Source organism: Eleutherodactylus coqui, chromosome 6 (genome assembly GCF_035609145.1).
Source record: "Eleutherodactylus coqui strain aEleCoq1 chromosome 6, aEleCoq1.hap1, whole genome shotgun sequence".
Taxonomy (NCBI): domain Eukaryota; kingdom Metazoa; phylum Chordata; class Amphibia; order Anura; family Eleutherodactylidae; genus Eleutherodactylus; species Eleutherodactylus coqui.
In genome coordinates this window covers 80169162-80179784 of record NC_089842.1, presented here as the reverse complement: position 1 = coordinate 80179784, position 10623 = coordinate 80169162, and the positions used below count along the sequence as shown (strand labels likewise).

The window sequence follows — 10623 nt, the reverse complement described above, 5'->3', positions numbered from 1 at the left end:
TGGGGGGGTGTCAGTTAGACATTGGGAGTTAGAAAAGAGAGAGATAGGCATGTTTAGGGGTGACGGTGTTCACCTTAGTGATATTGGCACCGACACGTTTTTGTCAGGACTGCAGGACGGGGTAGAGGAGGCGTTGTGGCTGGCATGTGGGGGGCGGAGTGCAGCATAGGGATATGCTGCATCCTTGGTGGCGGTAATTTTATTCCATGCCAGCAATGGATGGAAGGGCTGTACAGGCCCATCATGGGGCTTTCTTACGCCTGGTTGTTTTACGTTAAAAGTTTTAAATTTTATAAAGCGGTTAAGCGGCATGGAAGATGGGTATAAAGTGGAGTAAAAGAGAAATTAAATAAAGCTGTGGCCTACCCACGTAAAACGCCAGCAGGTTGTTGTGTCCTTTATTTCATAGATAAAGGGGAGCTAAGAGGTAAATGGGTAGTCCTCCCAGTCTGAAAAACAGCAAAGTGTATAACGTAGCTGTGGGGGACTGGGAGGCGGGGCTAGCTAGATGGAGAGGAAGGAAGCGACCAAGGGAAGGTGTTAGAGGGATAGGAAAGAGAAGAGAGGAAGAGGAGGAGTCAGTGCTCAGAAGGAGAAAGAAGAGTGGAGTCGCCCACCCACCCGCCCTGTAAGGAAAGGGAGGTGGGATAGAGTTATTATGAGGAAGTTAAGTTGTTTAGGAAGTTGTCACAGCTTAGGGTTAGGCGGTAATTTTATTCCATGCCAGCAATTGATGGAAGGGCTGTACAGGCCCATCATGGGGCTTTCTTACGCCTGGTTGTTTTACGTTAAAAGTTTTAAATTTTATAAAGCGGTTAAGCGGCATGGAAGATGGGTATAAAGTGGAGTAAAAGAGAAATTAAATAAAGCTGTGGCCTACCCACGTAAAACGCCAGCAGGTTGTTGTGTCCTTTATTTCATAGATAAAGGGGAGCTAAGAGGTAAATGGGTAGTCCTCCCAGTCAGGTGGGGGGAGTGAAGATGTGTTGTGTGTCAAGTCCTGTGAGTGTTGTCAGATCACGGTGCCTTTACTATAGATAAACATAGCTAGTAAAGCAGGGGTACTATAAGAGGGGCCACGGAGGGGGCACTATAACTAAGAGGGGCACTGTAATTAAGAGGAGCTAAACAGGGGGCACTATTACTTTGTTTGGCCAAGGAGGGGCACTATAATTTAGTCAGGTCACAGAGGGAGCACTGTTACTGTAAGGGGACACAAAGGGCGTGGCTAAGTATAAAAGGGATGTGGCCTAATGTAAAAAAAATACCACAGTGCGCTATTCATGCTGCTAAACGTTGTTCCTCTTTTCACTGTTCAAAACTTGGGAGGTATGCATGTGCGTTCACAGTCTTAGGTAGGCTGTTGGGTCCCAAAATGATGCCGAACATTTGCAGCTTAAATGATGCTGTAAAACAATGCACAGTCACTGACTCTCTTGAACAGTCTATTAGACTCATCAGTCTCTGTGGCTCTCTCTCAGTCTTGGAGTGACCCCTCTAAGGGGGCAGCTTCCAGCTTCAGGACCAGTCTTACTCTCTCACCATCCTGACAAGGGGGTTCCCATGGACTTCACTCCTCCTCAGGCTTCAGTCACTTCTTTTGGCCTCTGTCTTCCTCTCACGTCTCACAATGCTTCTTGGTGGCTGTCTAGGCCCAGAACTCCACTGCCTTTCATAGCAGATCATACTGTCACTCAAGGGCCCATTGTCCACACACTCGCCAAAGGCGCTATACATACCCAGTTATATATATGTACCTCAACCCCACCTAGGGACACTGTGGCTCAGTGCTAATAGTGCTGCAATGTCCATCATCAAACCAGGGCAGAGCACCAATTACTGGCCCTCAGTGTCGCCATAAAAGTGATAGCCACAGACACAGCTTGCCCATAACAGTATATAGCCACAGTTCCCCAATAGCAGTGTCAGACGTCTCTGATTTTGTGAGCACTTTCATTCCCATAAAATGTGTAGTAATCACTTGACCAACCCATTGAATAAAGCTCTAGTGAGGGTGGTATAGCTTGTTGTGACTTATTGCATCAACAGCAGTAATGTTGCAAGAGTTCCTTCCATCATACATCCACTTCTTAAAACCTGAAATACAGTAAATGTCATGTTCAAAGACAGTGAAGGCTCCAAAGACTGAAATTACCCGCAGAGCAAGCTGCAAACAAGCTACGAGGTAAGCATGACCTCCCTACATTGTTACTGTTACGTCCCTATGGACCTCCCTACATGGTTACTGTTACATTCCTATGGACCTCCCTACATTGTTACTGTTACGTCCCTATGGACCTCCCTACATTGTTACTCTTACGTCCCTATGGACCTCCCTACATTGTTACTGTTACATTCCTATGGACCTCCCTACATGGTTACTGTTACATTCCTATGGACCTCCCTACATGGTTACTGTTACATTCCTATGGACCTCCCTACATGGCTACTGTTACATTCCTATGGACCTCCCTACATGGTTACTGTTACATTCCTGTGGACCTCCCTACATTGTTACTCTTACGTCCCTATGGACCTCCCTACATTGTTACTGTTACATTCCTATGGACCTCCCTACATGGTTACTGTTACATTCCTATGGACCTCCCTACATTGTTACTGTTACGTCCCTATAGACCTTCCTACATTGTTACTGTTACGTCCCTATGGACCTCCCTACATGGTTACTGTTACATTCCTATGGACCTCCCTACATTGTTACTGTTACATTCCTATGGACCTCCCTACATTGTTACTGTTACATTCCTATGGACCTCCCTACAATGTTACTGTTACATTCCTATGGACCTCCCTACATTGTTACTCTTACGTCCCTATGGACCTCCCTACATTGTTACTGTTACATTCCTATGGACCTCCCTACATGGTTACTGTTACATCCCTATGGACCTCCCTACATTGTTACTGTTACGTCCCTATGGACCTCCCTACATGGCTACGTTTACGTCCCTATGGACCCCTTATGCCACACTCATGGAATTTCGATAAGCTGAGATAGAGGGAGCTAGGTAATAAGAAAAGAAAAGTCATAAATACAAATAAAGATTATTATTATTAAATGCCTACCATCTCTACAGATGGGAACCCCAACAAGCAGCCTCTCATTACAGACAGTATACACGCAATGAAGAGGAGTCCATTCAATGGACTGAGCAATGGGTTTGCAAGAAATGTAGGTGAGCCTTACAGTCACGTCCGCAGACCCAGCACCCCATGTCCTATGAGTCCATAACTTTATTTTACAGGACTCATGGGATGTGACTGGTTCCCTTTAAAGGCTAAATAACAAATAGTCACCGCAATGCTTAATTTGTAATATGAAGAGTAGAAAAATAACTGTCAGCTTCAAACATTTTTACCATTATGTTGCACTTTAAGATTAGTCTACTACAAGCGTCTGAATGATAGAGCTCTGTGCTCCTGGTTACATATAGAGACACTTGCTAGTAACAGCATACCCTGTGGCCAGGCTTGGTATTGCATATGAATATTAATATTGCAGGATGATTTTCTTCTATCTGCTGTATTTTACTATTATATTTGTCTGTTTTCTACAGAAGATCCCTCAGGAGATCAAGCGACATGTCCTGGAAGTCTAAACTCTTGACCTATGTGATCCTACTTCTACAACTTGGCACTAGCATATTGGCTATTGTGGCCATGGTTACCAATTACTGGGGGACTATCCCCTCTGTATCTGCACACTTTGGCTTGCACCGGTTATGTGACAATCAAGAGAGGTGTTCTTCTGTAGTCTTCCCTGGGGCAGGTAAGAAAGTCACAACCTGCATCTTCACCATTTTAGTTCTAATGGGTAACTGTTTGGTTTCAAGAAATTCATTACTCAACAAGTATGGGTATTCCCAACTTTGTGGCAAACTAGGCAAGTCAAATTCCTTTAACAGAGCATCATAGGCTGCAGATTACCAAATGTTCTGGATTACTAGAAGCGCTGCAGTATTCAAGGGGATCTAGTGTCAGACCAAAAGGACTTCTGAAAATTTACCATAGGAACATTTTTATTACATGGATTAGGAAGATTATGCCCCCCTATATGCCATCATACAAGACCTCTGGGGAACATTTACAGTTTTCCATTGTAACTGGGGCATCCATACAGGTACAGATACAGGTACAGGTGAATATCACCTTATTGAGACATTAGTCACTGACGGAGCTGCGCTGGGTCTAATAACGCCGAGCAGCTCTGTGATGCTGAAGGGCGCCAGCAATCACGTGATCACCAGGTCCAGTAGAGGGAATGGCACTGCCACTTTCTATATTCATTATCTAGCGCTCCGTGAACACTATGTAGGTCGCAAAGGAGATGAAAGCTGTTAAAAACCACTTCTGTCTTCTCCTTCGGGCAGCCAGCTGTCTCTGACAGCATAGCACCTGACCTACTCCTACTAGATTGAAGAAGCAAGAGCTTTAAACCCATGCCATACCTTTATAACGGTGCAGGTTTAAAACCCAGGACATGTACGGCGCTTGGTCATAATCGGATTAAAGGGGTTGTGACAAGATGGCATTTATGAAAGTGACAAAGCAGTCCGTCACTTGGGACCCCTCTCTATGACCCAGAATGAAGCGCTATTCATTAAAGAGGTTTTCCACGCAATCTACTATTGATGACCTATCAGCAGGATAGATCATCAGTGGTTTGTCGCTTGGAATCCTGAGCTGAGTGGGCACTTGTTGGCAACACTAATACAAATGAGTAAATGGGAGCTGCAATTACAAGCACCGTCCACTACACAGGGGTCAGAGCAGCAGCTTCTGCTCCGACCCCTGTGTATCCCAGCATTGACAGCAGGCGCCCAGTCAGCCGATCGGCCGGGAAACCTGAGTGGCAGACCACAGTTAATCAACTATTGATAGTAGTTTGCATGGAAAACCCCTTTAAGTGCAGCTCCTGTTCTAGCGGATCTTCTGCCTTCCTAGTATTACAGGACAGCCATTCATGTGCAGGTATGTCCGGTAATAGTTCCATTGCAGTTCATGCTACAGGGGAAATATGTAGCTGGCGGCAGCTTTTCCGGGAAAAATCAGCTGATTGCCAGGGCTGGCGAGAGCGAGACCCAAGGTGATCAACTGTTCACCCCGGATCCCGCATTATGGAAGGAGTTGTGGTGCATAAAAATAGCCATGAAGCAATTGGGCCAAATTAACCTATTATTGCTTAAGCAAAGGGGTTACAATACAGTGACATAGCTTCAATGCAATACCATAGGGGGTTTATATAGCATTACACTAAACATTGTCCAAACATGTTAGATCTTCAGTTTAAGGGCTCTTCACAAGGGTTGGGGCCTGAGATTCTTGGGGGCAGCTCGCATTGGACAGCAGACGGATACACTGTCTGATACCAGTAGACACTGGGCATTGCATGTCTGACCCTGGTTTGTGATTCGGACCAGAATTAGACACGATCCAGTGGTCAGTGTGAAAACAAGCCTGTGCAATAGCCTAGTTGGCTGTAATGGGTCCGTGTGCTGTCTGTGAAAACACGGACAGCACACGGACAGGAAATATGCCTGTGAATGGGCCCTGAAAGAACCAATCCAGGAGCGAATACACAGTAGTTTGCAGACTCGGTTCCATTTTCTGATCCAGACTGTAGTCAGTTGGATTTGTCAACTTCTTACCAAAGTCTGTCCTTTAGCAACAGTCTCTCTCTCTCTCTCTCTCTCTCTCTCTCTCTCTCTCTCTCTCTCTCTCTCTCTCTCTCTCTCCACTTGATTTGAGATCAAAGGTTGAAGAACTGTATTGCGCTTGGTGATTGGTGACTGTAGTCAGGTAATCTTCCAGGCATTCATGGCGATAGTAAAGACATGACCGCTACCAGCATCAAATGAGGGTGTAATTTCACTCTCCACAAAAGTCTACCAGGCTACCAGCCTAGTCCCCAATCTTGGATGTCGACTGCTAAACTAAGTTCAACTAGTTTAATCCCCCAAAATCGGGGGATCAAATTGAACCAAGATTTGAACCAAGGTCACGGCCTAAACTGTGATGTTGCAACATTTTTCTACTCAATCTTAGATCAACTCTTGTTGATCCCAGATCAAAACTTTGGTGCAACCGGCTCTGAATGTCTTTCACAGGTTGTGCACTCTGCACAACCCCTTTAAGTTGTGAAAACTAATATGTTCCCTATTACGAATCCCACAGGGTTGTCAATCAGCTTCTTCGTATGCTGTGAGCTGCTTAAGAAAACAGCAGGTGACTGGGGACAGGAGGTAGGAGAGTGGGAGGGAAAGTAAGTGAGCGAGCCAAGGGGGGCGGAGCTTAGGACAGGATGTGGGAAAGGAGGGAGCGGAAGAAGGGAAGCAGAAGAAGAAAGACACGAGGAGAAGAGGTGATTTGTGAACGGAGAAGACGGCAGTGAAAGAAGATAAAGAAAGATTAGAAGCAGAGCAGCAGAACGAGAGCAGGGAAGAGACCAGGTGAAGAGCCAAGCAGCACAGCAGAAGCAAGCGGTTGCAGCATCGGACGTGCAGCGGTGAAGAAGAAAGAAAGGCGATCGGAGGGCTGTAAGTTAGCAAAAGAGAGAGAAGTCCCAAGACAGATGGAGGATTTGCAGAGGATGATCCGGGAGGCTATCGACCGCGATGGAGCCGGGTGGCTGGAGGAACTCCTAGGCAGGTCGGGATCGGAATCCGGAAGGCGGGGGGAGCCAGCAGTTCAGGAGCCAGCAGTTCAGGAGCCAGCAGCGGGAGACAAAGCAGCGCAAGAGGGGGATGCCGGGCGAGGACGCCCGAAGAGAAGGAAGAACCCCCCGGCGAGGCTCAGCCCGAGCCCCGCGGCAAAGAGGAGCGGCCGGAGGAGCAGCCGAGGCTGCGAGAAGACAGCGGGGACAGTTCGCGCCACACAGAAAAAGGCGCCAAAGTCAAATCGCGCGGCGGGAGGAACGCCCGCGGCCGAGCAGCGGTCACTGCCGAGTGGCAGTCCTCTGGGATCTGGATTACAAACGGCGGCATCGTCGGGGTGCCCCGGCCCGAGGGACCAGCGCGTGGCAGGGCGTACGGCAGTGGAGCATAACTCGGGACAGAGTCATCAAGGAAGGAGAGCGGCGCGCGGCGGTGCCCCGCAGGAGTGCAGGAGAACACAAGATGGCGGCGCGAGCGTTCAGCAGGCGCAGGTAGGACAGACAGGGACGGGTATGAGAGGTGCAAGGGAGCGAGGGGGGGGAGGCAACGAGGTAGCAGGCCACAGCAGGATCAGAGTAGAGGGGAGGGGGAGGGAGAGTTATAGCACGTCTTCTAGTGCAGTTAGCAGCGCGGATAGCAGGAGAGGTAGCAGGCAGGGTAGCGGGGGCAGGGGCTTCGAAACGGATGGGAGCGGTAGTTTGTTTTCGGATAGCCCACCACAGGGCCCTACGCCTGGGGGCTACACAGATCTCCCACCCTCGCAAGGCTACGGCAGACAACTCTCGCGGCATCAAGTTGCGGCCACTGCGCTCCCACGCGGTGCCGCGGCGTGCAGTCGTGACAGTTACGGGGCGCATAGTAACCCGCCCCCACAGCAGCAGCATGATTGCGCACGCCCAACATCGCAGAGGTTTTGCTACGTTAACCCACGTTTCGTGGAGGCTCTCTCTTCAGGTGGAGGAGAGTCATCATATAGCTATGTTAGTCGCGCTAGCAAGAACAGGCAAGGTCAGGGCGCTAAGCGGAGGCAGAGGGAGAGAGCCAGGAGGGAGAGGTATCAGCGCAGGCGCGATAGCGAGCAGGCCAGGCTAGCTGCGGAGGCCAGCGGCATTAGGGCAAGAACAGGTAGAGAGACCGTAGGCGAAGGGTTCCGCGGTCCTGAGCAGCGGCACCAGACGGGAACTTACCGCCAGGCGGACATCTTGCCAAAGACTCAGAGCAGCAGGGATTGCATACGCCACAGGAGGCGGGATGTTACGCAGGAGCGGCCGGAGCAGGGCCACCTTGGTACAACACAGGAAACGAAGGCTCGCAGGGCTCCGCACGTGAATTCGCGGCAATCAGCAGCCCTCGGGGGCAGAAGCCCAGGAGGAAGCCCGGCAAGGTCCACCCCCTTGGCGACGCCGGAGGACAGGCATGCCGGTGAGTCCAACTACTTAAATGCGTGGAATAATGTGTTGGATCCCGCCAGGGTGGCGGAGAAATGTGATTTAGTTACGGTATTGAGATCGCTGTTGAGCAGAGTGGATAATAAGGATGGTGTGTCAGAGTCCTGTGGTTCCCCAGGGGGCGCGGGCCCGCCGGTGGGGCAGGAAGGTGGTAGCTCAACAGCCGGTGGTGATGTGGACCGTATGGAGGGTTTGAAATATGCGGACTCGCTGTTTTGTGGTGTCGCCCCTTTGGGGGTCGGTTTGTCGGTTGATGTGGTGGAAAAAATACGTAAAGGTATATACGTGGATATATGGTCCTTGCTGTCGGCGGACCACGTGATGGTTGACAAGGAAAGGGTTACGGAGCGTGGTGCGGACAGGAAGCCGAAAGTGGCTAAAACGTTCGCCAACTGGTTACAGGCTTATACAGTGTTGGCGTACGTAGTATGCCAACAGCAGCCTAAAAAAGGCCCTGAGATGTTGGTGTACCTAAACACAATTTTTAGCGCGTATAAGTTGCATGGCGGCGCTGCGTGGTGGCGTTACGACGAGGATTTTCGTCGGAGGGTTTCGGGCATTAATCACATAAGTTGGGCGTCAAAAGCGACGGATGTCTGGATACAACTCATCCTAGCACAGCGCCCTCAAAAAATGACATTTCAGGGAGGAGCCGTGGGGGGCGGGCAACAGCCTCCTGCGGCCTCCTCAAGACCCAATGGCACTTGTTGGCTCTACAATGAGGGCCATTGCAGGTTCTATGCCACCTGCAAGTTCAGACACGAGTGTTCTGTCTGTGGGGGCCAACACGCGGCGGTGCGATGCTTTAGGAAGCAAAGAGCAGCAGGCGCCGGAGCTGGCGCCAGCGGAGCACCGAACACCGGTGAAAAGCCAGTACCTCTCCCTGTGGCTAGACAAATATCACAGGAAGGAGGAAGCAAGAATCCTTAGACAGGGTTTTGCAGAAGGCTTCGGTATACCGTTTACGTTTCAGCCCGCGTCCACGTGGTGTCCGAACCTAAAATCAGCGACGGATAATTTAGAACTAGTCAAAGAAAAGGTACTGAAAGAAGTAGCAGCGGGCCGCATGGCAGGCCCCTTTGCTGAACCGCCTTTCCCCAATTTGCGGGTCTCCCCATTGGGGCTTGTCCCCAAGAAGGAGCCCGGAAAATTTCGTTTGATACATCATTTATCCTTCCCAAAAGGGGAGTCGGTAAATGATGGGATATCGAAGGAGGAAGCGTCGGTAGTTTACGCTTCTTTTGACCAAGCAGTAGCGCTGGTAAGAAAAGCGGGAAGGCGGGCGCAATTAGCAAAAGCTGATATCGAATCCGCCTTCCGCCTCCTCCCGATACATCCAGATTGTTTTCATTTACTCGGATGCAAAGTGGACAATCAATTTTTCTTTGACATGTGTTTGCCGATGGGCTGCTCAATTTCATGTTACTACTTCGAGCTGTTCAGCTCCTTCCTGGAGTGGATGCTTAAGTATGAAACGGGCATCTCATCGGTGACGCATTACCTTGATGATTTTTTATTCATAGGTACGGAAACATCCGGCGCGTGCTCCTTGTTGTTAAACACGTTCCGTAAATTGATGTCGCTCGCGGGGGTCCCGTTGTCTGAAGAGAAGACAATGGGCCCAGTCAACAGATTGATTTTCCTGGGGATCGAGATCGATACCGAGGAAATGGTTTTCAGGTTACCACTGGAAAAAATCGCGCGGCTTCGGCAGACAGTAAACGAGATTGCGAGCTGTAAGAAGGCCACGTTACGCCAAGTGCAGGTCTTATTGGGTTTATTAAACTTTGCTTGCAAAGTGATTCCCATGGGCCGCGTTTTTTCCAGGCGTCTTTCCCTTGCGACGGTAGGCATTAAAGAGCCCCATCACTTCATAAGGATCTCGCAAGGAATCAAAAGGGATCTCCATATTTGGAGAGTTTTCCTGGAATCCTTTAACGGGCAAGTGGTGTGCCCTAAGGAGGAGTGGTCGGGCCCCGACCTCTGCTTGTTTGCGGATGCAGCAGGATCGGTGGGTTTTGGGGTGATTTTCCGGAACCACTGGTGCAGGGAACCCTGGCCAGTATCCTGGCTGGAGAAAAGTTGGAACAGAAACATTACGCTCTTGGAGTTTTTTCCGCTGGTGGTAGCGTTGGAATTATGGGGCGAAGAGCTCCAGGATCATAAGTTGTGTTTTTGGTCCGACAATGCGGCGGTGGTGGAGATAATTAACAGGCAGTCCGCGGCTTCCCTGCCGGTACTGGTACTGTTGAGACACGTGGTTTTGAGATGTTTGCAGCGGAACATATATCTACGCGCAAAGCATGTACCGGGTTACAAGAACATGGCAGCTGACGCACTCTCTCGTTCGCAGATGGAGCGTTTCAGGGAGCGGCATCCACAGGCGGACGCCGAGGGCGTACGCTGCCCGCCTTTCTTGTGGAAGCTGGTCGAGCAGAGTTGCTGAAGCTAGTTGAGACATCCGTAGCGGCGGGAACGTGGAAGCAGTACAATGCGGTTTG

At 49.8% G+C, this 10623-nt stretch overlaps 1 protein-coding gene across 1 annotated transcript in view; it reads left to right on the top strand.

Moving 5' to 3' along the window:
- Nucleotides 1-2111: 2111 nt before the first annotated feature.
- Nucleotides 2112-10623, top strand: part of LOC136633613 (claudin domain-containing protein 2-like) — a 28989-nt gene continuing 20477 nt past the window's right edge. The window contains exons 1-2 of the mRNA XM_066609371.1: nt 2112-2185; nt 3579-3790. Of these exons, the coding sequence (XP_066465468.1) occupies nt 2112-2185; nt 3579-3790 (286 nt within the window). The remainder of the gene's footprint in view (nt 2186-3578; nt 3791-10623) is intronic.